The 27,493-nt window shown below is 46.1% G+C and overlaps 1 protein-coding gene across 1 annotated transcript; it reads right to left on the reverse strand.

Moving 5' to 3' along the window:
- Positions 1 to 1,115: 1,115 nt before the first annotated feature.
- On the reverse strand, positions 1,116 to 27,493 carry LOC140721768 (uncharacterized). The gene is made up of 7 exons (XM_073036563.1): positions 27,441 to 27,493; positions 17,692 to 17,784; positions 16,165 to 16,331; positions 15,077 to 15,248; positions 14,927 to 14,977; positions 2,595 to 2,929; positions 1,116 to 1,127 (listed from the first exon to the last, which is right to left on the reverse strand). The coding sequence occupies exons 2-7, from the start codon at positions 17,750 to 17,752 to the stop codon at positions 1,116 to 1,118; spliced, it is 798 nt and encodes a 265-aa protein (XP_072892664.1). The 5' UTR covers positions 17,753 to 17,784; positions 27,441 to 27,493.

Here is a 27,493-nt window from a genome sequence, read left to right on the forward strand (position 1 = left end):
GTCTGTCTGGAAGGGGGATGGGGAAGAGAGATCCCACAGGAGGAAGTGGGGTTGGGGAAGAGAGATTCCACAGGAGGAAGTGGGGTTGGGGAAGAGAGATCCCACAGGAGGAAGGGGGTTGGGGAAGAGAGATCCTACAGGAGGAAGGGGGATGCGGAAGAGAGATCCCACAGGAGGAAGTGGGGATGGGGAAGAGAGATCCCACAGGAGGAAGGGGGGATGGGGAAGAGAGATCCCACAGGAGGAAGTGGGGTTGGGGATGTGAGATCCCACAGGAGGAAGTGGGGTTGGGGAAGAGAGATCCCACAGGAGGAAGGGGGGATGCGGAAGAGAGATCCCACAGGACGAATGGAAATGGGGGAGAGATCCCACAGGAGGAAGGGGGATGGGGAAGAGAGATCCCACAGGAGGAAGGGGGATGGGGAAGAGAGATCCCACAGGAGGAAGTGGGGTTGGGGAAGAGAGATCCCACAGGAGGAAGGGGGGATGCGGAAGAGAGATCCCACAGGAGGAAGTGGGGTTGGGGAAGAGAGATCCCACAGGAGGAAGTGGGGTTGGGGAAGACAGATCCATCAGGACGAATGGAAATGGGGGAGAGATCCCACAGGAGGAAGGGGGGATGCGGAAGAGAGATCGCATGGACGATAAAAATGGGAAATCATAATCCACAAGACGAGAGGATGCAGAAAAAGATTACATTGGAAGGGCTGGTCTCAACTGAGGCCCACAATCGGGAGAGGATATTCCATCATGGAGTCTGGGTATCTCTTGGTGAGTACATTCACACAGGTGTAAAGGCGTGACAGTCTGCTGACGGTCTCTTGTCCCTCACCGGGAAGGGGGTGTGAATCTCTGACCCACCTGCTGCAGGCAGTGTCGGTCTGGGTGTCAGTAACAGTGAGAAGGAACATTGTCAATGGACGTGTCACAGGCAGCGAGAAACACGGCCATTCCTGTGATTTACTTTCATTAAACCAATGGCCGTGGTTCACTGATCTGATGAAGTCTCCAACATCCCTTCACAAGGAACCACAGAACCCTCCCGTCCTTGGGGAATTACTGACCGATCCCCTGGGCATTTGTCACAATTCTTCACAATTGGAATCATTACAGTTTTACAGAAATTCCTTAACATTGAAACAACACAATAGAATAGTTTCACAGTTCAGAGTGATAGAGAAAACGAATTACCCCAAATACTGGCACTTGTGCAGCCCGGGTCCCAACCGCTGGATTCCTTCACACTGAATGTGGCAGCCCTGCAGGTCGAGGTGTTTTATTGTATCACAGAGTCCGATGACATGAGACAGGACCGCGCAGTCAATCGGGGTCAGTGTCATTCTACTGAATGAAAGTGTTTCCACAGATCCCAGTGCGGCCTGAGCCAGTCCACGATTCTGAGACTCAAACAGGTAGCGTAATGTGTTCAGGAGGCTCCTTTTACCAGCTTCACTCCATGTGTTTCCACTCTGGCGTTTAACCTCCTCCTTCACCCAGTCAATCACCCGGCAGGTTGTTTGATGAGGAAATGGGCCCAGAAACTCCTCCAGGCCCCGAGCTGTCATTGGGGAGGAGAGACCAGCAACAAAACGGAGAAATACCTCAAATCGCCCATCTGTCATGTTGTGGGCTTCAGTGAGGAATTTCCGGATATTCCCGTGATGTGGATTCAGGAATTGTGCGACTGCAGCTACAAACTCTTGGATGGTGAGGTGTGGGAATGTGTACACCACGCTCCGGGCAGAATCCTCTCTCTCCAAAAGCTCCATCAGGAACCCAGACAGGAACTGGGAAGGCTGCAGATTGTACTTGATCAAATCTCCATCTGTAAACACAATCTTCCTCTGGGACACTCCTCTGAAGGCCATCTGACCAACGCCGAGAAAAACATCACGGAGTTTGTCAATCTCACGGCCGTGGTTTTTCAGGATGTTGTAAATATAGTAGGAGTACAGTTGGGTGATGGTCTTGGGAACTCGCTGCGGGTCCTTGACTCTTTGTGTGTAGAAGAGGCCCAGTGCCAGAGCGAGGATCCAGCAGTAGGAGGGGTTGTAACTCATGGTGTACAGGATCTCGTTCTCCTCCATGTGTTTGAAAACAGCTGCTGCCACCGTCTGATCTTCAAAATACCTGATGAAATATTCTTTCCGTTCCTCATTAGCAAATCCGAAGATTTCAGCCCAGACACCGATCTTTGCCTTTTCCAATAAAAGTAACTTAGTGGGACGAGTGGTCACCAGCACTGAACACCCTGGGAGCAGTTTGCCCTGGATTAAACTGTACACAATGTCAGACACTTCACACCACCACTCGGGATCTGGGCACTGGTGCTTGGGTTCTGTGTCTCTCCGACTGTCAGCAAAATCGATTCTGTGTTTGAATTCATCCAAACCATCGAATATAAACAGCAATCCCTCTGGGTTCTTCCAGACCTCTCTCAGGATATTCCCAAAGTAAGGATACTGGCCCAGAATCAGTTCCCTCAGGTTTATTCTGCAGTTAATGGAGTTTAAATCGCGGAATTTGAAACTGAAGACAAACTGGAACTGTTGGTATATTTTCCCCATGGTCCAGTCATAAACAATCTTTTGTACCATTGTTGTTTTTCCGATCCCCGAGACTCCAGCCACTGCTGCCGAACTCCCAGATTTGGTTTTACTCCAGGAAAAGCTGCTCTGGAACAGCTGATCCGTCCGGAGTGTTTCCAGCTTTCCACGGAGATGTTCCTGTCTCCACTTCTGGTGGTCTCTGCCTCTTGCCAGCAGCTCACGTTCCACCAGTCTCCGATCTCGAACAGTAGAAATGACCGTGAGCTCAGCGTATTGATCAACCAGCTGGAAAACCTTCACCTTCTCCCTCATCAGGATCGTGTTCACTCTCAGTGTTTCAGTTTGTGCCCTCAGAGTCTCCTTGTGTTTCTGTTGAACATCTTCCATGGGAACAGACAGTGGACAAACTGTTAGATGCCACAACTCAGAACTCAGTATTTAAGCACACAAGAGTTAGCTCAGAGCTAATGCAAAATTAAATTCATCAATGGATTTTCGTAAAGAAAAGTAAATTTGATGAACAAACTTCAACCTGGATAGAGAGACATCACATCACATTTCCTAATTAATTGTGCTGTGAAAGTAAGTATTTCACACTTAGTTTACTGACTCCCGAGAGCCCCGTACTGGACAAACTCCCACTACTGCCACAACTATCATTGACCCTATGGAAGAACTTTCAAAGCCCAGCGTTGACGTGGCGTATGGAGAGCGAGGAAAGTGTATTGGGCATTGTGACGGGGTCCTAAATTACCCCTATGAACTGTGTTTTTGAAAAGAGACCGAGACATCGTACATATTGTTATAGAGAGAGAGAGAGAGAGAGAGAGAGAGAGAGAGAGAGAGAGAGAGAGAGAGAGAGAGAGAGAGAGAGAGAGAGAGAGAGAGAGAGAGAGAGAGACTGCTCGGCGATGGTGTTATGGTTTCTCTGCAAGCTTATTTTGAGTTTTTGCAGAGAAAGAGCAACGAGCAGCTCATGGGTCGCCATGGTAACCGGGGGCGGTGTTATTTCATGGACGGCTGGTGTTCAGCACGGTGAGATAAATAGGAGGTCCGCTGATAGACCGACAGGCACACGGTTTTAGACACTGGATGAGCTTTGTTGTGCCCACAGGAAGGTGGGTATTTGGAGGATCCATTTGCGGAAATCGATCAGTGGTTCTCGCAGTGTGGAAAAGGTGTGACCGGTGGGGAGTTATTCGGGTGTCCAACCCTTGCCTGGGTTAATAACTCCACCACAGAAGAACGGTGGCCTTTGGTATACTCACAGTCGGTGACTTCGAAAGGATTTCGGAGAACAACGGGACGAGCGACGGCGTCAATCTACCTGAGGACTCAAAAGTCTCCCTCTCTCTCTCTCCATCATACTCGACTCAATACCACGAACTGAACTGAACTTCACTCATCATCGTAAGACTATATCCATTTACGCCTAGGCTTGAAGAAGCTTGGTTTACCTATTTACACTCACACACACACACATACACACACACACACACACACACACACACACACACACACACACACACACACACACACACACACACACACACTCACACACACACACACACACACACACACACACACACTCACACATATATAAAATCATTATTAACCTGTTTGATATATCTGCATTGATATTACCGTATTGCGTAGTTACTAATAAGTAGTATTAGTTTATAGCAATACCAGACTGTTTTGTATTTCTGCTGGTTGTTTAACCCGTCACGGGGTACGTGACAGCATACTGTCAAAAAAAAACAGGACGGGGAATAACAGCTCCCCTTCCCACCATCACCAATTCAACATACAAAGAAGTAGCTTTGTTGATCAGCACGTGCAATGTGGGTGGGGGGATTGGGGGAGAAAATGTCAATGTCTTGCTCAGGAGATTGAGACAGTCAGCATTTTGACAGAAAACACAAACAGTGCCCCCATCCATCATCACAGATCTGCAGTCTTGTGTCTCTTAACGTGTATGTGTTGCAAATACTGAACAGATTTACGATTCAAGATACACTAATGTAAAGGAGAAGGAAATAATTGTTATTCCGGATCTGATGTAGCACAAAAAAAAAGATCAGATAGAGAACGCAATGAAAAACACAATAAATATAAATCGAGCTAAAATGCTTGCCACTAGAGGGCACAGGTTTAAGGTGCTTGGGAGGAGGTACAGAGAAAATGTCGGGGGTAAGTTATTTTTTTACGCAGAGAGTGGAATGGACTGACGGCAACAGTGGTGGAGGCGGATACGATAGTGTCATTTAAGAGACTTTTGGATAGGTAAATGGAGCTTAGAATAATAGAGGTCTCTGGGTAACCCTAGTAATTTTATTGTGGGTCGAAGAGTCTGTATTGTTTTGTAGGATTTCTATGTTTCTAGAAATACATAGGATACAGGAGTCACTCGGACCTCAGGTGGTTCTGACAGAAAATTTTAAAACGGTGCTGGTGGTGGGGTGGGGGTTGTTAGCAGTGGAGGGGTGGCTTAGTCGTTGGAGGTGTTGATCAGTCTTACTGCTTGAGGAAAGTAACTAATTTTGAGTCTGGTGGTCCTGCTGTGGATGCTATGTAGCCTCCTCCCTCATGGGAGAGGGGCAAACAGCCCACAGGCAGGATAGGTGGGATCCTTCCTCCCTCATGGGAGAGGGGCAGACAGCCCATAGGCAGGATAGGTGGGATCCTTCCTCCCTCATGAGAAAGGGGCAGACAGCCCATAGGCAGGATAGGTGGGATCCTTCCTGATGCTGCTGGCCGTTTTCCGCAGCCTTTCTATATAACGTCCCTGATGGAAGGTAGGCTAGGGGTCCCGGTGATGCGTTGGGCTGTTTTGACTCCCCGTTGTAGAGCCTCCCAGTCCGCCACAGTTATGCAGCAAGTTAGCCTGCCCTCTGCAGCACAGCTGTAGAAGGACGGGAGTTCAGATGTGAGTACAGGTCAGACAACGTCTGTGGAAAGGGGAGACAGGGGAGATGCTACTGGTCCGTGACTTGAAATACAAGTTTGAAAACCATGCCGATTACAGGTCGGGTGCTGAAGAAGAGAGCAGAGACCAAGGAATTTCGGTAGCAGGTGGTTCAGGATTTCAGCTGTCACAGGACCTGCATAGAACACAGAACAGCACAGGAATAGGCCCTTCGGCCCACAACGTTGTTGCCAGCATGATGCCACATTAAACTCGGATGTTTGAACGTTCTCTACATTTCAATAAGTCTGCATTGTTGTTCCTTTTACCAAAATATTTTACCATATATTTCCGAGCACTGTATTCCATCTGTCACTTTTTGCCCACTCTTCTAATGTGTCTGTGACCTGCTGCAATCGCATTGCTTCCTCAGCTCTACCGATCCCTCCAGCTATCTTCCTATCATCCGCAAACTTTGCCACAAAGCCATCAGTTCCGTTATCCAAATCACTGGCAAACAATGTGGATAGTAGCCATCCCAATACTGATCGCTGAGGAAAATCACCAGTCACTGGCAGCCAAACAGAAATGTTCCTTTTATTCCCGCTCCCTGCCTCCTACCCGCCGTATGGTACCCTCCTACCCTACATCCACTGGCTCTCTTTTGTCCACCCTGCTTGGTATTTACTCAATGAGCTCGAGCTCATTCGTCAGACAACATTTCCCTTCACAGAAACCATGCTGACTTTGACATATTTTATCATTAGGTTCCAAATACCACAAAACCTCATCCAAAATAATAGACTCGAACACTTCCTCAAACACTGAGGTTAGACTAACTGTCCTAAAATTCCATTTCCTTTGCCTTCCACCCTTCTTTAAGTTTCTTTGCTACCTTTTGTTGGATTTTAAAAAGCTTCCGAATCAATCAACTTCCCACTCACTTTTGTTATCTTACATTGCGTTTCCTTGGCTTTTATGCGGACACTAATTGCCTCTTAAGGGCTCCTTTACATTAAGCACCCTGAACAATAAGTACTCCTGTATGAGTACTGTTGGGTGAGACGGCCTACCTGGCGGAAGCGACAGTGGCCGTGCCTCTGGCACAGAGTCCGGCCCTGTGGCTCAGAAGGGTAGGAAAAGGAAGAGAAAGGCAGTAGTGATAGGGGACTCAAAAGTTAGGGGTTCAGACAGGCGGTTCTGTGGACACAGTAAAGAAACTCGGATGGTAGTTTGCCTCCCAGGGTCCAGGATGTTTCAGATCGCGTGCACGATATTCTGCAGAGGGAGGGGGAACAGCCAGACGTCTTGGTACATATTGGTACCAATGACATAGGTAGGAATCGGGAAGAGGTTCTGAAAACAGAGTACAGGGAGTTAGGAAGGAAGTTGAGAAGCAGTACCTCAAAGGTAGTAATCTCGGGATTACTGCCTGTGCAACAAGACAGTGAGAATAGGAATAGGGTGAGGTGGAGGATAAATGCGTGGCTGAGTAATTGGAGCAGGGGGCAGTAATTCAGATTTCTGGATCATTGGGACCTCTTTTGGGACAGGTGTGACCCGTACAAAAAGGACTTGAACCCCTGCACTAGAATCCCAGGGGGACCAATATCCTGGCGGGGAGGTTTACTTAGACTACTGGGGAGAGTTTAAATTAGAATTGTTGGGGGTTGGGAACCAAACTGATGAGACTAGGGAAGAGGAGTTTGGCAAACAAATAGAGAAAGCTTGGAGACAATGTGTGAGGGAGGATAGGCAGGTGATATAGAAGGGACGTGCTCAGACCGACGGTTTGAGATGTATCTATTTTAACGCAAGGAGTGTTGTGAACAAAGCGGATGAGCTTAGAGCATGGATAAGTACTTGGAGCTATGATGTGGTGTCAATTACAGAGACTTTGATGGCTCAGGGACAGGATTAGTTACTTCAAGTGCCGTGTTTCAGATGTTTCAGTAAGAATAGGGAGGGAGGCAAAAGAGGTGGGGACACGGCATTGTTGATCAGAGATAGTGTCACGACTGCAGAAAAGGAGGACGTCATGGAGGGATTGTCTACGGAGTCAGTGTGGGTGGAGGTTAGGAACAGGAAGGGGTAAATAACGCTACTGGGTGTTTTTATAGGCCGTCCAATAGTAACAGGGATATCGGGGAGCAGGTAGGGAAACAGATCCTGGAAAGTTGTAATAATAACAGAGTTGTGGCGGGAGATTTTAATTTCCCAAAAATCGACTGGCATCTCCCTAGAGCAAAGGGTTTAGATGAGGTGTAGTTTTTTAGGTGTGTTCAAGAACTTTTCTTGACACATTGTTTAGATAAGCCTACAAGAACAGAGGGGACTGTACTTGATTTGGTATTTGGAAATTAACCTTGTCAAGTGTCAGATATCTCATTGGGAGAGCATTTCGGAGATAGTGATTATAATTCTATCTTCTCTACAATAGCGTTGGAGTGAGATAGGAACAGACAAGTTAGTAAAGTGTTTAATTGGAGTAAGGGGAATTATAATGCTTTCAGGCAGGAACTTGGAAGCATAATTGGGAGCAGAAGTTCTCAGGGAAAGGTACGGAAGAAATGTGGCAAATGTTCAGGGGATATTTGTGTGGAGTTCTGCATAGGAACGTTCCAATGAGGAAGATCTGTACCAGCAAGGCGGCTGGACCGGATGGAGTTTCCCCACGATTACAGAGGGCCTGTGCGACTGAGCTGGGAGAACCACTACAGCGCATCTTCAACATGAGCATGGAGCAGAGAAGAGTACCCAGACAGTGGAAAACATCCTGTATTGTCCCGGTACCGAAGAAACCACAACCAAAGGAGTTGAATGACTTCAGACCTGTAATGATCACTGGCTCCATATGAGGCCTAGATCTCCTAAAGTCCACCACCATCTCCTTGGTCTTGGTGATATTGAGACGCAGGTAGTTTGAGTTGCACCATATCACAAAGTCCTGTATCAGTTTCCTATACTCCTCCTCCTGTCCATTCCTGACACACCCCACTATGGCCGTGTCATCAGCGAACTTCTGCACATGGCAGGACTCCGAGTTATATTGGAAGTCTGATGTGTACAGGGTGAACAGGACCGGAGAGAGTACGGTTCCCTGCGGCGCCCCTGTGCTGCTGACCACCGTGTCAGACCTACAGTCTCCCAACCGCACATACTGAGGTCTATCTGTCAAGTAGTCCACTATCCAATCCACCATGTGAGAGTCTACTCCCATCTCCGTTAGTTTGTGCCTTAAGATCTTGGGCTGGATGGTGTTAAAGGCACTAGAGAAGTCAAGGAATGTAATCCTCACAGCACAACTGACCCCCTCTAGGTGAGAGAGTGATTTGTGCAGCAAATACGTGATAGAATCCTCCACTCCCACCTTCTCCTTATACGCAAACTGAAGAGGATCCCGGGCGTGCCTGGTTTGTGGCCTCAGATTCTGTATTATCAGCCGCTGCATGGTCTTCATAACGTGCGACGTCAACATCCTCTACATAGCACCATCCAGAGACAGAGAAGCAGTTTCAGCGACAGGTTACTATCGATGCAATGCTCCTCAGACAGGATGAAGAGGTCAACACTCCCCAATGCCATTAGGCTTTACAATTCTACCGCCAGGACTTAAGAACTTTTTAAAAGCTATTATTAATGCTTTTTGAGATAGTGATTTAGATGCATATCATATTTTTTTTTACTTAGTTAAGTATTGTATGTAATTAGTTTTGCTACAACAAGTGTATGGGACATTGGAAAAAAAAAAGTTGAATTTCCCCATTGGGATGAATAAAGTATCTATCTATCTATCTATCTATCTATCTATCAATGAGACAGGAAAGTTATGGTACGGTGCAGGAACCGTGGTGTTAAAAGGCTGTAATAAACCTGGTCAAGATGAAAAGAAGAGTTTACCAAAGGTTCAGCGAGCTAGTTAATGTTAGAGATCTATAAGATTTTAAGGCTAACAGGAAGCAGCTTAAAAAGAAAATTAGGAGAGCCAGAAGAGGCCATGAGAAGGACTTGACGGGCAGGATTAAGGAAAATCCCAACCCATTCTACAAGTATGTGAAGAGCAGGAGGATAAGACGTAAAAGAATAAGAGCTATCAAATGTGACAGTGGGAAAGTGTGTATGGAACCGGAGAAAATTGCAGGGATACTTAATGTATACTTTACTTCAGTATTCACTGTGGAAAAGGCTCTTGGTGATAATAGTGACGACTTGCAGCAGGTTGAAAAACTTGAGCATGTAGATATTAAGACAGAGGATGTTCTGGAGCTTTTGGAAAACATCAAGTTGGATAAGTCGCCGGGACCGGATGGAAAGTACCCCAGGATACTGTAAGAGGCGAGAGAGGAGACTGCTGAGCCTCTGGCGATGACCTTTGTATCATCAATGGGACGGGAGAGGTTCCAGAGGATTGGAGAGTTGCGAATGTTGTTCCTTTATTCAAGAAAGGGATTAAAGATAGACCTGGAAATTATAGACCAGTGAGTCTTATCTCAGTGGTTGGTAAGTTGATGGAGATGATCTTGAGAGGCAGGATTTATGAACATTTGGAGAGGTATAATATGATTGGGAATAGTCAGCACGGCTTTGTCAAAAGCAGGTCGTGCCTTACGAGCCCGATTGAATTTTTTTGAGGATGTGACTAAACATACTGATGAAAGAAGAGCAGTGGAAGTAGTGTATATGGATTTCAGCAAAGCATTTGATAGGTACCCCATGCAAGGCTTATTTAGAAAGTAAGTAGGCATGGGATCCGGGGGATATTGCTTTGTGGATCAAGAACTGGCTTGCCCACAGAAGGCAAAGAGTGGTTGTAGACGGGTCATATTCTGCATGGAGGTTGGTCATCAGTGGGGTGCCTCAGGGATCTGTGCTGGGACCCTTACTCTTCGTGATTTTTATAAATGACCTGGATGAGGAAGTGGAGGGATGGGTTAGTAAGTTTGCTGATATCACTAAGGTTGGAGTTGTTGTGGATAGTCTGGAGGGATGCCAGAGGTTATAGCAGGACATTGATAGGATGCAAAACTGGGCCGAGAAGAGGCAGATGGAATTAAATCCAGATAAATGTGAGGTGGTTCATTTTGGTAGGTCAAATATGATGGCAGAATATAGTATTAATGGTAAGACTCTTGGCAGTGTGGAGGGTCTGAGGGATCTTGGGGTCCGGGTCCGAGTCCATAGGACGCTCAAAGCTGCACAGTTTGACTCAATGGTTAAGATGGCGTAAGGTGTATTAGCCTTAAGCAATCGTGGTATTGAATTTAGGAGCCGGCAGGTAACATTGCAGCCATATAGGACCCTGTTCAGACCCGACTTGGACTACTGTAAACACGAGGAAATCTGCTGATGCTGGAAATTCAAGCAACACACACAAGATGCTGGTAGAACGCAGCAGGCCAAGGAGCATCTATAGGAATAAGTACAGACGACGTTTCAGTCCGAGACCATTCGTCAGGACAATCTGAAAGAAACGATAGTAAGATTTGAAAGTAGGAGGGGCAGGGGGAAATCCGAAATGCTAGAAGACAGAGGGGGAGGGGTGAAGCCAAGAACTGGAAAGGTGAGTAACAAAAGGGATACACAGCTGAAGAAGGGAAAGGATCATGAGTCGGGAGACCTAGGGAGAAAGAAAGGGAGAGGGGAGCAGCAGAGGGAGATGGAGAACAAGCAAGGAGTGATTGTGAGAGAGGCAGAGAGAGAGAGAGAAAAAAAGGGGCGGGAATAAATAAATAAATTTGGGATGGGATAAGAAGGGGAGGAGGGGCAGTAACGGAAGTTAGAGAAATCAATGTTCATGCCATCAGGTCGGAGGGTACCCAGACGGAATATAAGATGTTATTCCTCCAACCTGAGTGTGGCTTCATTTTGACAGTAGAGAAGCCATGGATAGACATATCAGAATGGGAATGGGACATGGAATTAAAATGTGTGGCCACTGGGAGATGCTGCTTTCTCTGGCAGACAGAGCGTAGGTGTTCAGCGTACACCTTTATTGCCTGGGTCATGTCGGAGGCAACTATGATATAGATTCTCCTAGATATACACACGAAGTGTGCAGCAAATGCAAGGTGAAATTAACACGTAACAAGTGTGAAATTGGGAAAATGTCTATGGAACCGGAGAAAATAGCAGAGGTACTTCATGACTACTTTGCGTCAGTATTCTTCGTGATTGTAGTGATGACTTGCAGCAGACTGAAAAGCTGGAGCATGTAGATATTAAGAAAGAATATGTGCTGGAGCTTTTGGAAAGCATCCAGTTCGGTAAGTCACCGGGACCAGATGAGATGTACCACAGGCTACTGTGGGAGGCGAGGGAGGAGATTGCTGAGCCTCTGGCGATGATCTTTGCATCATCAATGGCGACGGGAGAGGTTTTAGATGATTGGAGGGTTGCGAGCGTTGGCTGTAGAGATAGCTCAGGAAATTGAAGACCACTGAATCTTACTTCAGTGGAGGGCAAGTTGATGGAGAAGATCCTGAGAGGCAGGATTTATGAACATTTGAAGGGCTATAATATGATTAGGAATAGTCCGCATGACTTTGTCAAGGGCAGGTAGTGGATTTCAGCAAGGCATTTGATAAGGTACCCCATGCAAGGCTTATTGAGAAGGTAAGGAGGCATGGGATCCAAGGGGACATTGCTTTCTGGATCCAGAACTGGCTTGCCCACAGAAGGCAAAGAGTGGTTGTAGACGGGTCATGTTCTGCATAGAGTTTGGTGACCAGTGGTGTGCGTCAGGGATCGGTTCTGGGACCCCTACTCTTCGTGATTTTTATAGATGACCTGGATGGGGAAGTGGAGGGATGGGGTAGTAAGTTTGCTGATGACAAAATTGTTGGAGGAGTTGTGTACGGTGTGGAGGGCTGTCAGACGTTACAGCGGGACATTGAAAGGATGCAAAACTATGCTGAGAAGTGGCAGATGGAGCTCAACCCAGCTAAGTGTGAAGTGGTTCATTTTGGCAGGTCAAATATGATGGCAGAATATAGTATTAATGGTAAGACTTGGCAGTGTGATCTTGGGGATCTTGGGGTCTGAGTGTATAGGACGCTCAAAGCAGCAGCGCAGGTTGACTCTGTGGTTAAGAAGACGTACGGTGCATTGACCTTCATCAATTATGGAATTGAATTTAGGAGCCGAGAGGTAATGTTGCAGCTATATAAGACCCTTGTCAGGTCGCACCTGGAGTACTGTGCTCCGTTCTGGTCACCTCACAACAGAAAGGCTGTGGAAGCCATAGAAAGGATGCAGAGGAGATTTACAAGGATGTTGCCTGGATTGGGGAGAATGACATAAAAACAGGTTGATTGAACTCTGCCTTTTCTCCTTGGAGCGACGGTGGATGAGAGGTGACCTGATAGAGGTGTATAAGATGATGAGAGGCATTGATCGTGTGGATGGTCAGAAGCTTTTTCCCAGGGCTGAAATGCTTGCCACAAGAGAGCACATATTTAAGGAGCTGGGGAGTAGGTACAGAGGAGATGTCAGGGGTGAGTTTTTTTACGCAGAGAGTGGTGAGTGTGTGGAATGGGCTGCCGGCAACGGTGGTGGAGACGGATACGATAGAGTCATTTAAGAGACTTTTGGATAGGTACATGGAGCCTAGAAAAATAGAGGGCTGTGGGTAACCCCAGTAATTTTAAGGTAGGGACATGTTCGGCACAACTTTTTGGGCCAAAGCGCCTCCATTTTGCTGTAGGCTTTCTATGTTTCTATTTACCTAAGATCTGTGTCTTACACTGTATCAGGATCCTGACAGGTGTGTGTGAGATCTCATAGTATGTTCAAATCCTGTCATGGTGTGCGGGATCTCACAGTGTGTCAGGAACCTGCCGGGAGTGTGTGGGGTCTCACAGTGTTTAAAGACACTTTCAGGGTTCTGTAGGGTCCGCCATGGTGACAAGACCCTGCTTTGGGTGTGTGGGGTCTCACACCATGTCAGGACCCTGCCAGGGCTGTGTGGGTTTTTTTACAGTGTCAGGACCAGTCAGGGAGTGTGTGGTCTCTCAATTCAACGTATTCGGGTGAAACAGGGAGCGTAGGAAAACATTGATTGTTGAAATATTTACTTTAGACAATGTGACAAGGGTAGAAATAATGTTTTTCAATAATCAGGGAGAAAATCTCTTTCGTATTCAGAAATACGTGAGGGAATTTCACTGCCGTGGCTTCTCCCTCGGCAAACAGCATGAAGAACAGTGAAGAACAGGAGTGAAGCTATCAGGAGTGTGGAGGGTCTCACTGTGTGGTAGGAACCTGCCAGGGTTGTGAGGGGTCTCACAATGTGTCGGGACCTGTCAGGGAGTGTTTGGGCTCTCCAGACAACGAATTCGGGTGAAACAGGGAGCGTAGGAATGTTTACTTTAGAGAATGTGACAGTGGGAGAAGCAATTTTCTTCAATAATCAGGGAGAGGTCTGTTCTGTATTCGGAAATAGATGTGGGAACTTTACTGCTGTGACTGTTCCCTCAGCAAACAGGATGAAGAACAGTGAAGAATAAGTTTGCAGGAAAATTGTCGAGAATTACCAAATCCTTAGTGCAGAGAAACGGAGGGGTTTTATTGTCTGAATGTGGACAGGAAAAGCATTGACACAGGTGACAGAAACGTGAGCAGTTTGAAAACTTCCTCTGGTGCCATTTGAAAATTAACATCTTTGGAAATTGTTCTTGGAAATGAGATGGCTGAACGAGGTTTGTGGCTGAGATTCCTTATGTTTCTGTTCAAGGGCTTCGAGTAATAAGTTAAAACATGGGCTACTCTAAGATTAATTATTTTTACGATATCTGTCTTTCCTTCATTCTCTCCTCTATTAAATGTGCAGTTGTGTGATCCAACTCATTCTGCGATTAGGAAGCCTTACAATCTCTTGAGCGCATGCACTGACCCGGGCTCCATTTTCACCGACACAATGTGCTTACAGATGTAGTGAGTTTCTTATCCAGACGGTCACAATTTAATTAATTGCAAAATAATTTATAGATATTTTCAGTCCTTTCCATCTTCCTTGCCGCAATCCGATAACCATCGGTTTCTCTGTCCTAATTCCAATCTCTCACCCTTTCACAGTGTCCATCACACATCACATCAATTTCAGCTTCTGTGAACGGAGCTGAGGATTCTGTCCCCCATCACACCCTCACTGACACCGTCTCCTCAGGATTATTGCGTGGGAAATTAAACTGGATAACCTCAGCAGTGTTTGCACTAAGGGAGTGCAGATATGAACAGAGCGGGGTTCATATGCTGCTCCGCTTTGAACAGACTAGTCAGGAACTCACCAACTCTCTGCGTGGTTCCTCATGCTGTCCTCTGAAAACTCTCCCTCCAGCAAACATTTTTCCTTGTGTCTCACTGTGCGCTGTGTCACGGTGGAATATTTACCTGATCAAATCCCCGTGACTCAACAACAACATGGCCCTACATAATATCAACCTTTGGTGGAAACAGCGGTTTCTTCACTTACCTTTCAGCTCACTGGGAATTTCCGGTACGGGTCGATGAACCGGAACACAACCTGTTCAGATTTAAAATAATTTATCATGTTTCAATTCCTCAAATTATAAATATGTAATGTTTGAATCCAAAATTAATTTAACCTCTGATATTATCTCACCATGTTCCTGTATTTCCTTCAGTATTTTGTCCAACTTTGGGACACCAGTCCGCATTTTCACAAAGGATTCCCACATCACCCTCCGGGCGCGGGTGCCTTTCTCCATCACCAGGCTCAGGAGGAGTTTAGAACTGTCCGCCCGCTCTCCCTCATCAGCGAGATCAGAGATTTTCTGTGAAGAGTAACAGTGAACATATTGGGGACTGACAGATTCACACAGAGAATGAGAAGTAAATGATGTGCTCTGTAACGGGATCACACTGAGCAGTCACCCGGACGGGTGCTGATCCTGTCTGGACATGGACTGTACGTTCTGAGTGCAGAGCACACGGAGGGACATTCACCGTGAACCTGGTCCACCAGTCAATGAGATCCTGGCTGGTCTGTGACCGCTTCATTGACTTGGCTCCAAATCCATAAATAATTCCTCACTGGATTTGACGGTGTAAAACAGAAATCAGAAAATAACCATCACAGATGAAGAGAGAAGTCAGGAGGGTTTTTATAACAGAGTGAGCAGTCTCGGAGAAGTTGCAGAAAAGATGATGTGATTCATCTCCTCAGTCCACCAGTGTCCAGCATGACAGCGGATTACCAGCTTCACACCGTATTCCTTTCCTTTGCCTTTTCTAGTGGAAGTTTATTCAGTGATTACACATTACAATATGGCAGTATTCCCTAGTCGGCACTGCTTGCAGTTACAGATTGTAACAGAATCACTTCCACCCAGAACAGAACACAGCTCAAGCTCTTGTGGCATCCAGTAATAATGCCCCGTTCTCACTGACATCCTGCCGTCGTCTCGCTGCATGGTCTTTCCAAAATGAAACTTTCCGTCATATTTCCATTTAATACTGTAAGCCCACACGACTGTTACCTGCTCAACTCACTCTGAACATTGAGCAGCTACCCACCAGTCTGCGGGGTATTTTCACCCTTTTCTATCACGGGGTTAGTTTCACATCTTTGTGATTGCATGTGCGGTATTTATTTCCCAGTTGTTCTTTTCTCTGATATAATATCCGATGAGTCAGTGTTCCGACACCTGTGATATGTGAAAATTCAAACCTATTCTCCCTCCCACTCACCCGATGTTCCTCTCCGCTGAACTGATTCTCGGCCTTTAACGCCAGGCTCACTCCGTGCACCCCTCCTTCCATCGCCTGCTCCAGCCTGTCCCGGTAGAAGTCCGTCAACTGCAGCAGCTGGGAATCGTCCCAGCTGGCCAGGAGCTCAGTGATCGCTGAACTCGGAACTGTGAAGGAAAATGGGGAAAATTAAAGAAATTGCCGACCCCATGTTGGGCAGTGACTTCCTCGTCGGAATCTAAAAATTGTGCGCCAATTCACCAAGCACAGTCTGAAATATATGAGGAGGTGAGGACGGGAGCGGGCCTGGGAGGGGGTAGGGCTTGGGGTGAAATGAGGGCGGGCTGGGGGGAGGCGTACAGCTCCATCCGTTGAAGGCTGTTTCTTATACCCGGGAATACACCTCTCTGTTTGGAAAGGACTGTGCTAATTCCTGAGAATATAGTAACCCATTACCATCACTCTCCTGGTACTGCCCATCACCACCGCTTTGCTCTGGGTTACTGTCTGCCTGCCAGGTCAATCCCTTCCTCAGCAAATCTCTGGAATATCTCACAAAATACTGGAGGTACTCAGCATGTTAGGCAACGTCTACGGAGGAGAATAAACAATCAATGTTTCAGGCCAAGGTCCTTCATCGGACTGGAAAATGAGGGGACAGAAATTCCAAATATTGTCACATTACTTTCTATTCTTTGTGGTCCTGATCTGAAATGTCAAAAGTTTATTCCTCTCCATGGTTGCTGCCCGACCTGCTGAGTTCTGCAAATCATTGAAATATTCTGAGATACTGAGCTTGGGCTGGGGGTGGGTTTGGTTTGGGAATGGGTATAGGTCCATCTGTTGAAGTCTGCTCTTTCGTGTCCCCAGGAATATACCTCCCTGCTTGGAAAGGACTCTGCTTATTGTTGAGAATATAGTAACCCATCACCATCACTCTCCTGGTACTGACCATCACCACCGCTTTGCTCTGGGTTACTGTCTGCCTGCCTGGTCAACCCCTTCCTCAGCAAATCTCTGGGATTTCTCACAAAATGCTGGAGGTGCTCAGCAGGTCAGGCAACATCTATGGGGGAGAATAAACAATCAATGTTTCGAGCCAGGGCCCTTCATCGGACTGGAAATTAAGAGACAGAAATATTGATATTGTCGCATTACTTTCTATTCCCTGTGGTCCTGATCCAAAACGTCAAATATTTATTCCTCCCCATGGATGCTGCCTGAACTGCTGAGTTATGCCAATATTTTTTGTGTCTTTGTGTTGGGCAAAACTTTCAGCATCTACAAAATGTCTTGTCTTTTGGAGTAAATCGCTATTTTAATGTACATCACAATCTGTTAGAGGTGCAGGAGCAGACGGAAACTGTACTCCTTCCACGTGTGACTGTGTTTCCCTCAGATATATTAGCTCTCTTGTATCCCTCGGCTCAGTCCTTTCACAAACATTTTGTGAATTGCTGATTTTCAATTAAACCCAGACACAAAGTCTCAGCAAAATTTATAATTTAGAATACTTCGCCAACGTACCAGAGTCCTGCCCCGATGTTGACGTCACTGGAACTTCTCCCCTGCACTCGCCTTGAGCCATTTTGCTGATAGGTGTGATCAGCTTTTGCTGCTCTGTAACAAAACAAAATTAACAGGAGGGTCAAACATTAATTGGGGTGTAAAGCAGAACACTGTTTTGTTTTTAAACTGAGGCAAACACTTCCAAACATCTTGGGCCTGTCCACGGAAACCTTGACATGGCCTAATCCACCTGCGCCCATCTACCCACAGTCACGCAATGTCCACTTTCGCTCTCTCCATGGATTGTACACTGGACCAGGATTCTCCAGGATATCTACTGACTATATTGCAAGCAATTCCCTTTTAGGAACCAATCGTATATCTTGGACCGAGAATGGTGTGTCAACGAAATGGCAAAGGCAGGTTGAGCAGAAGTGTCCACTGCATTTGTCCTCCTACCACTGGTGGCGCTATGGTGAGTAATAGACAATTGTTACAGCAGTGTGGGGTGAAACATTTCTGCTGACCAACGGGACATCCAATCCTCTCATCACTGAATTATATAGATTTCTCAGTCACACTTAATTCTCACCGTCTCCTTTCAGTTTAACATCCAGGCATTGACACCTACGGCAAGATATGTTTTGAGTCAAAATGGAAACACTCCGACATGCTGAACACTGCAATTTCACGCATAGCGTCGTGACATCTTGTCCAGAACCATGATATTTTCTCCAGCAGGATTTTAAGATCATTATTATCACCTGAACTCCGGTCAGGATTTCTTTGAGCATTTACCTGCCTATTTCCCCATGGGGATGAATAAAGTATCTATCTATCTATCTATCTATCTATCTATCTATCTATCTATCTATCTATCTATCTATCTATCTATCTATCTATCTATCTATCTATCTATCTATCTATCTATCTATCTATCTATCTATCTATCTATCTATTATCAGACTGTTACATCGCAACTCGTTAAACATAATGTAGACACGCCATACATAAAAAACAACAAGTTGGAAAAACATCTTTAACATAAATAAAACAAAACAGTTGGAATTATTCAACAAGACAGAGAGGACGTTAATATTCAGGTCGAAGACCCCGTATGCTGAGTATGTGTAGGAGTCAGGATTTGTTCTCTATCTGCATTGTAGTCTGTGTTGCATATTAATGATTTTTTTTGTGTTTCTCAATCTGTTCCACAACCCTCCCTGCCCTCCCATTCATTACACCAGTCCCAACCTGGCCTGACTGTCCAAATGACCCAACTCTCACTTGTTCAAGTTGAAAACCATTCGCCATTTCTCAGACCATTTCCATAACTAACCAAGGTCTTTGAAATTCATTGTAACCTTTTGCAATATCAATCAGACTGCCGAATTTAATATCACACTTGCTAACCGTGCCGTGTATATTCATATATGAATCAATGGCGTGAATATCTAATTAACGAGGATTCGACACTGACACGCACATTCCACTCATCACAGGGCTCCATTCACTAAAACCATCTTCAATCGTCTCCCCCTGCTTGTCGTTCTCGAGCCCGGTGTCAATCCACCTCGCCAGCTCCCTGTGAATCCCACGTGACCGAACCTTCCCGATCAGCAGCCATGCGGGATCTTGCTACAGACTTTTCCGAAGTTCAGATGAACAACATCACTGCCAAACGTCATCCAACTCCTTAGTTAACTCTTAAATAATCTCCAAAATACTTCACAGACATCATGTCCCACCGGGTGGTGCAGACGGCAATTTCCCCATAACCAATGTCCAACCACCCGAGACTTCAGCTTCTCTACAGACTGAGAAAATTCCGATCCCAGCTGTCGAATTACCAACCTGGACTGAAGCCCGTATACTGCCAGTTCCATATCTTCAGAGTCACCAGCCCAATATTATAACCAATACAAAGACGGTTTGGTCTCGGCGATTTGCCGTGGTCTTCCTGCCATTTCAGATTCGCAAACTAACGTGGAATTGGAACCTAATGACCCTCTGCCAGAGCCGGTGGTCAGGCTGGTTTAGCGGTCTGTAGATTGTGAGAGGATGGAGATACATCTCAGCTTGTTTCTAACAACTATACTGAGCACGTTTGATCACAATATCATCGCTGTGTGGGACGTTGTCCAGCATAGCGGGCTGCCATGTTTCCTGCAGTATAGCAGGAACAAAATGTAAAATTATAAAGTAGAAAATGCTGGGAACTCAGTACATCAGACTACATCTCTGAAAGGACAAATGGTGGAAGACCCAGTTCCAGACCTGAGACTGTCCAAGATGCTGCCGATCTGCTGAGCGTTTCCAGTATTTTCTTATCCTTACTTTAAATTTCCTGCAACTGTAGAGCACGCTAAAATGTAAATGCCACCCCACTCCAGCCAGTTTGTTAGTTCTTAATTGATTCTGACCCTCGTGTAACACATTCCATACAGTCAATGCTCACAGCATCCTTTCCTCCCACTATCACTCTGTTACATTTGCCCCTGAGGCCACTGTCTCTACGCTGAGAGGCGGTAACCACAGAGTGATAAAAAGTGCAACACTTGCTGCAGCTCTGACGGGCTGTTACCGTGGAAACAGAGGAAGTGGCTCACAGAATATAACCAAAAAATAAATAACAAACTCAACATCAGATGGCCATTCTGTAACGGTGAAACTAAAATTGAAATGGCTGCTTTTACCCTGCCACGTGTTGTATTCAATTAACTCTCTGGTAGTCCTAGCAAACAATAAATAACTAAATAAATAAAAGATGCAAAACAAAACTTCACAATGAAGACAAAGTTTAGAAGAAAGACTACTGAAATATCATTGCAACAATGGGATACAGGCTGGACCGAGGTTGAACAAGATGGTTGATATATATCATTGAGGTGGTGGGATACAGACTGGACAGAGGTTGAACAAGATGGTTGATATATATCATTGAGGTGATGGAATACAGACTGGACAGAGGTTGAACAAGATGGTTGATATATATCATTCAGGTGGTGGGATACAGAATGGACCGAGGTTGAACAAGATGGTTGATATATATCATTGAGGTGATGGAATACAGACTGGACAGAGGTTGAACAAGATGGTTGATATATATCATTCAGGTGGTGGGATACAGAATGGACCGAGGTTGAACAAGATGGTTGATATATATCATTGAGGTGATGGGATACAGACTGGACAGAGGTTGAACAAGATGGTTGATATATATCATTGAGGTGGTGGGATACAGACTGGACAGAGGTTGAACAAGATGTTTGATATATATCATTGAGGTGGTGGGATACAGACTGGACAGAGGTTGAACAAGATTGTTGATATATATCACTGAGGTGGTGGGATACAGACTGGACAGAGGTTGAACAAGATGGTTGATATATATCACTGAGGTGGTGGGATACAGACTGGACAGAGGTTGAACAAGATGGTTGATATATTTCATTGAGGTGGTGGGATACAGACTGGGCAGAGGTTGAACAAGATGGTTGATATATATCACTGAGGTGGTGGGATACAGACTGGACCGAGATTGAACAAGATGGTTGATATATATCATTGAGGTGATTGGATACAGACTGGACAGAGGTTGAACAAGATGGTTGATATATATCATTGAGGTGGTGGGATACAGACTGGACAGAGGTTGAACAAGATGGTTGATATATATCATTGAGGTGATGGAATACAGACTGGACAGAGGTTGAACAAGATGGTTGATATATATCATTGAGCTGGTGGGATACAGACTGGACAGAGTTTGAACAAGATGGTTGATATATATTATTGAGCTGGTGGGATACAGACTGGACAGAGGTTGAACAAGATGGTTGATATATATCATTGAGGTGATGGGATACAGACTGGACAGAGGTTGAACAAGATGGTGGATATATATCATTGAGGTGATGGAATACAGACTGGACAGAGTTTGAACAAGATGGTTGATATATATCATTGAGGTGGTGGGATACAGACTGGACAGAGGTTGAACAAGATGGTTGATATATATCACTGAGGTGGTGGGATACAGACTGGACAGAGGTTGAACAAGGTGGTTGATATATATCATTGAGGTGGTGGGATACAGACTGGACAGAGGTTGAACAAGATAGTTGATATATTTCATTGAGTTGGTAGGATACAGACTGGACAGAGGTTGAACAAGATGGTTGATATATATCACTGAGGTGGTGGGATACAGACTGGACAGAGGTTGAACAAGATGGTTGATATATATCATTGAGCTGGTGGGATACAGACTGGACAGAGTTTGAACAAGATGGTTGATATATATTATTGAGCTGGTGGGATACAGACTGGACAGAGGTTGAACAAGATGGTTGATATATATCATTGAGGTGATGGGATACAGACTGGACAGAGGTTGAACAAGATGGTGGATATATATCATTGAGGTGATGGAATACAGACTGGACAGAGTTTGAACAAGATGGTTGATATATATCATTGAGGTGGTGGGATACAGACTGGACAGAGGTTGAACAAGATGGTTGATATATATCACTGAGGTGGTGGGATACAGACTGGACAGAGGTTGAACAAGGTGGTTGATATATATCATTGAGGTGGTGGGATACAGACTGGACAGAGGTTGAACAAGATAGTTGATATATTTCATTGAGGTGGTAGGATACAGACTGGACAGAGGTTGAACAAGATGGTTGATATATATCATTGAGGTGATGGAATACAGTCTGGACAGAGGTTGAACAAGATGGTTGATATATATCACTGAGGTGGTGGTATACAGACTGGACAGAGTTTGAACAAGATGGTTGATATATATCATTGAGGTGGTGCGATACAGACTGGACAGAGATTGAACAAGATGGTTGATATATATCATTGAGGTGGTGGAATACAGACTGGACAGAGGTTGAACAAGATGTTGATATATATCATTGAGGTGCTGGGATACAGACTAGTCAGAGATTGAACAAGATGGGCAGGAATGAGACGATGGAACCAGGGGGAGAAGGAATCATGTGCACTCTCTGATGGTAGCCCAGTAATACACAGATACTGAAATAATAGTACGCACTGGTAGATAACAGATTCCAATATTACAAAGCCAGAACAAACAGTGAGAATTGTGGTATATGCCCTTTTCCACTCTACACACTTTGTCAATGCACCGCAAAAAGTATCCCATCTAGATACTTCACATCTTCATCCGACTACTGCGCTTCCTGTAACTGAATGAAATAGCGGAGAACTGTGGACACAGCTGAGTACATCATAGAAACCAACCTCCCCTCCATGGACTCTGTCTATACTTCCCACTGCCTCAGTAAAGCAGACAACATAATGAAAGATCCCCACAACCGTGAACATTCTCACTTCTCACCCTCCCATCGGGGCGATGATGAAATAAAACAGAAACACGCTACCGGGCTCGAGGACGGTGTCTATTCTGCTGTTAGAAGCGAACAGCGTGATGAGTGGACTCCTGAACTCACAGTCTAAATCGATGTGACCTTGCACCTCATATCTACCTGCACCGCACTTTCTCTGTAACCAGAATGATTTGTTTTACCTCAATGTACTACTGCAATGTATTGATCTGTGTGGAGAATACCGGAGACACGATTTTCACTCAACCTCTGTACATGGAAAACAAAATAAAGATTCCCCATTTCAATCGTGTGGAAATATCAGACAGCCTGGGTTGCTCCTTTGCAATTTCCGGAGGGAGTGTCCTCATTTCCTAGAAACTCAGATAAATAAGAAATACTTAATTCTCGCATTAATAGGGCCAGATATCGGGAAACATTGTCAGCATTTCGGCAAGCCGTATCAATGGAAAGAAAATGGAAATAAACTTCCCAGTCCTCCGAGAGGACGTGAGAGATCTGGATCTCACTGTCCTGTCTGAAAGGGGAAATATGAAACTACTCATACACGTGGAGAAGTCTCCCGAGGTTGTGATTACTCTGTTTAACCCTCTCTGTCTGCAAGAACACAACGGGCCGAACGTCCGCTTCCAGTGTGCTGGAAATATGTAAAACAATTATCGACCACGGGCATCGATCCAGGTGAAGTGTGGATCCGATACCGGGCCGGGTGATGAAGGTAAAGATCCCCAGGTACATCTCAACGGATGGGTTCAGTCTCGGCATCACCACCTCCTCCCGCTCCTGGGACCAGAACAGGGGCTGAGCGGCGGCTCATCTCAGGCGGTTCGGTGTGAAGGTCCCATAACCGGAACGACCACGACAGGTTGTATCGGGAAAGTGTTACGAGGCCGCCAGTTCGAGGAAGTTAACGGGACACTCTGCCCGACATCTGGTAAACAACCTCCCCCCCCGCCCCGGAATCGGCTTCAGTACTCACCGATAGTAAATTGTCGGTCGCGTTCACCCCTAGTGACCGGCCTCAATACTGACTTGATGAGAACTTGATCAATTTGTCCCGCAGACAACTATCGGTCCACCGGCTCCCCGCTGACGATCCGCTTCAACAGAGAACGGAAAGAAAACTCCCGCCCATCCGGAGACTGTGAGAGTGGGGGCGGGGCCTCGGAAGCGAAGACGTGAGATACTGCAGATCAGCGTTTGGAATGGGAGCGAGAACCTGGATCAGGTGACGGGTGGAGGGTTTCCCACCTGAACCGGTGACTCTGCTCCTCGCCCCTCACACACTGCCCGACCTACCTGCCGCATTTTACAGATTATTCCATATTTACACCAGCTACATTTTTTATTTTTCCCTCGGTACCTTTGGCGTCCCATCGCTCCACCTCTCGGATCTCAGAGTTACTTGTTCGATTCCCATCCCGGTCCGATACTCAATGCCTACCCGACTTATGCAGGTTTCATTGAAATCTCTTCTGTGTTTATATTCACATTCCTCCGGCCTCAGTGGACAGGAAAACTGAAACATCAAGTGAGAAACAGCAGGAGGAGGCCATTCAGCCCCTCAAACCATCAACAAGATGACGGCTGCTCTCTCATCTTAGTCACATGTTCCTGCCGGATCCTCATTTCCTCGATCACTTCGGTCTCCACACATCTGCCGGCCTCTGTTTTATGTGAAGACGATCAATGAGTCTTCATCGTCCTCCAGGAATCAGTCTGGTGAATCTCTAAAACAAACACTCTCTATCTTCTTATAATCCTCCATAGAATGAAATTCTATTTCTGCAGCCCCGTGTTGCCCCAACCACTCACCTCCTATCCCTGTGACTCTTTCCACCTTCCAATCTCCCCCTCACCTGGATCCACCTCTCACTCCGCAGCTCTTGCCCCATCCCCACCCCTCGCCTCTTTTCTCTGACTATTTCCCGTCCACTCTCAGTCCACAGGGAGGGTCTCGGCACGAACTGTTGACGGTCCATTTCCCTCCACAGATGCTGCCCGACCTATTGAGTTCCTCCGACAGTTTGTTCTTTGGTCTATACAACACGCTTTAGTATGGGGAGCGGGATTTTACACCATATTCCAGGTACAATCTCAACAAAGCACAAATAATTGCTACGGTTATTACCACGAGAAAGCTTGCAAATGCTGGAAATGCAAAGCAACACACACAAAATGCTGGAGGAACTCAGCACAACAGGCTCTATCTATGGAAAAGAGTAAACAGTCCACATTTTGTACCATGAGCCTTTTTCATTACCAAGAAAGAGGGGGAAGATATCTGAATAAAAAGGTCGGGGAGGAGAAAGAGGGGATGTGGAAGGTGATAGGTGAAGTCAAGTGTAGGACTGGAGATGAAAGAATCGGAGCGTCGTCAATAGGAGAAAGGGAAAGAGGGAGCCCGGGGGGAAGTAGTAGGTAGGCTGGTCAGCAGAAATGAAAGTTCATATGGGGAACAGAGAAGTGGGTTGGGGGGGGGGGGGGGGACTTGTATACTGGAAGGAGAATTCAATATTCATACAATCAGGTTGGAGGGTACCCAGATGGAATATAAGGTGTTGCTCCTCCACCCTGATGACGGTCTCATCTTGGCACAAGAGGAGGCCATTGATCGAGACGTCGGAATGGGAATCAGAATTAAAATGTTTGGTCTGCAAAGTCACCCCTGTGGCAGATGATACAGAGATGCTCGACAAAACGGTCTCCCAATTGATGGTGGGTCTCACCAATCTAAAGGGGTCAGTATCATGTGCACCGGACACAATAGATTGCCTCAGCAGATCTGCAGTGAAGTGTTGCCTCACCTGGACGACAGTTCTGGCCTCGGAACGGAGGTGTGGGAGGGGGTGTACCGGTAGGTGTAGCCCTTAGGCCGTATGCAGGGATAAGTATCTGGAGGAAGATTAGTGAGGAGGGATGAATGAACAAGGGGATTGTGGACGGTGTGGTCTCTGTTTGTGACGTCCTAAACAGATTTGCATAAATGCAATCCCTACATTCATCAGTTATCTCTATATCGCAATATAAGCATCATATATTCCACACAGTGAATGCTCAAGGCATCCAGGTTTCCACACCGGCTCCTGAGGGGCAGTGAATGTGTCTCTACGCTGAGAGGCGGTGACAACAGAGCGATAAAAAAAGTGCAGCTCTTCTTGCAGCTCTGGTGGGCTGTTACCCTGGAAACGGAGGAAGTGGTTCACCGAAAATAAACCGACAAAGGGAAATAACAAATTCAACATCAGATGCTATGAGTTTCATCAAGACAAAGATTAACACTGCAGCCAAAACAAAAATTGTAATGGCTGATTTTACTCTGCCTTGTGTTGTATTCGGTTGAAGCTCTGGTAGTTCCAGCTCACAAAAAACGATTCCTGGATGACTCAATCAGCTCAAAGGTGCAAGGCAATATCACACAATGAAGACAAAAGTTAAAAGAAACATTGCTGATAGCTGTCATTGAGGCGATGGGATACAGACCAGACAGAGGTTGAACAAAATGGAACGGAATGAGCAGAGGGACCAAACTGGATGTTCCCCAGCGTGATGAGTTGGACACCTGGCCTCATAATATAGCTCGATGTGACATTGCACCACATGTCTGTCTGCACTGCATTATCACCTCAACGTACTGTTGTAATGTATTCATGGATGGTACAGAAGACGAGATTTTCACTGAACAACAATTTCACTAAACAATGTTTATGACAACAATAAACGATACCGCTCTTTAACTGTGTCGGAACATTAGGCAGACTGAGATTCTGGAGGGAGACGTCACTGAGTTGTAGAAATTTGTAAGGATCCGTGCTAAATGGGAGAAGGCTTAATTCTCGCATGGAGAGGGATTCCACCCGGAAACATTGCCTGCACTTCGACAAGTCGTAACAGTGGAATGGAGTCAAGAAAAAAAAATGCCCATCCACACCGTGAAGACGTGAGAGATCTGGTTCTCACTGTCCTGTCTAAATGGGGAAAGATGAAACTACTCATACACGTGGAGCAGTGTCCCAATCGTGCGATTACTTTGTTTAACCCTCTCTGTCTACAGGAACAGAACAGGCCTAATGGCCATTGCAGTGTCCTGGAATTATGTAAAACAATTATTCACCTGGCATCAATTCAGGTGAAGATTCAATCCTGTACCGGGCCAGGTGAAGGAGGTAAATTTCCCCAGGTACAAATCAACGGGTGGGTTTAGTCCCGGCATCAGCACCTCCTCCCGCTCCTCGGACCAGAACACCGGGGGATGAGCGGCGGCTCATCTCAGGCGGTTCGGTGCGGAGGCAGCGAGGCGAGACAGCCTGTTCGGGGAAGTTAACGGGACTTACTGCCCAACATCAGACCCCTGCATTCGGGACCGGATTCAACACTCACCGGTGGGAACTTGATGTTTTTGCACGCAGGCAGAGATCCGTCTCCTGGCTCCC

This window comes from Hemitrygon akajei, unplaced genomic scaffold, assembly GCF_048418815.1.
Source record: "Hemitrygon akajei unplaced genomic scaffold, sHemAka1.3 Scf000061, whole genome shotgun sequence".
NCBI lineage: Eukaryota > Metazoa > Chordata > Chondrichthyes > Myliobatiformes > Dasyatidae > Hemitrygon > Hemitrygon akajei.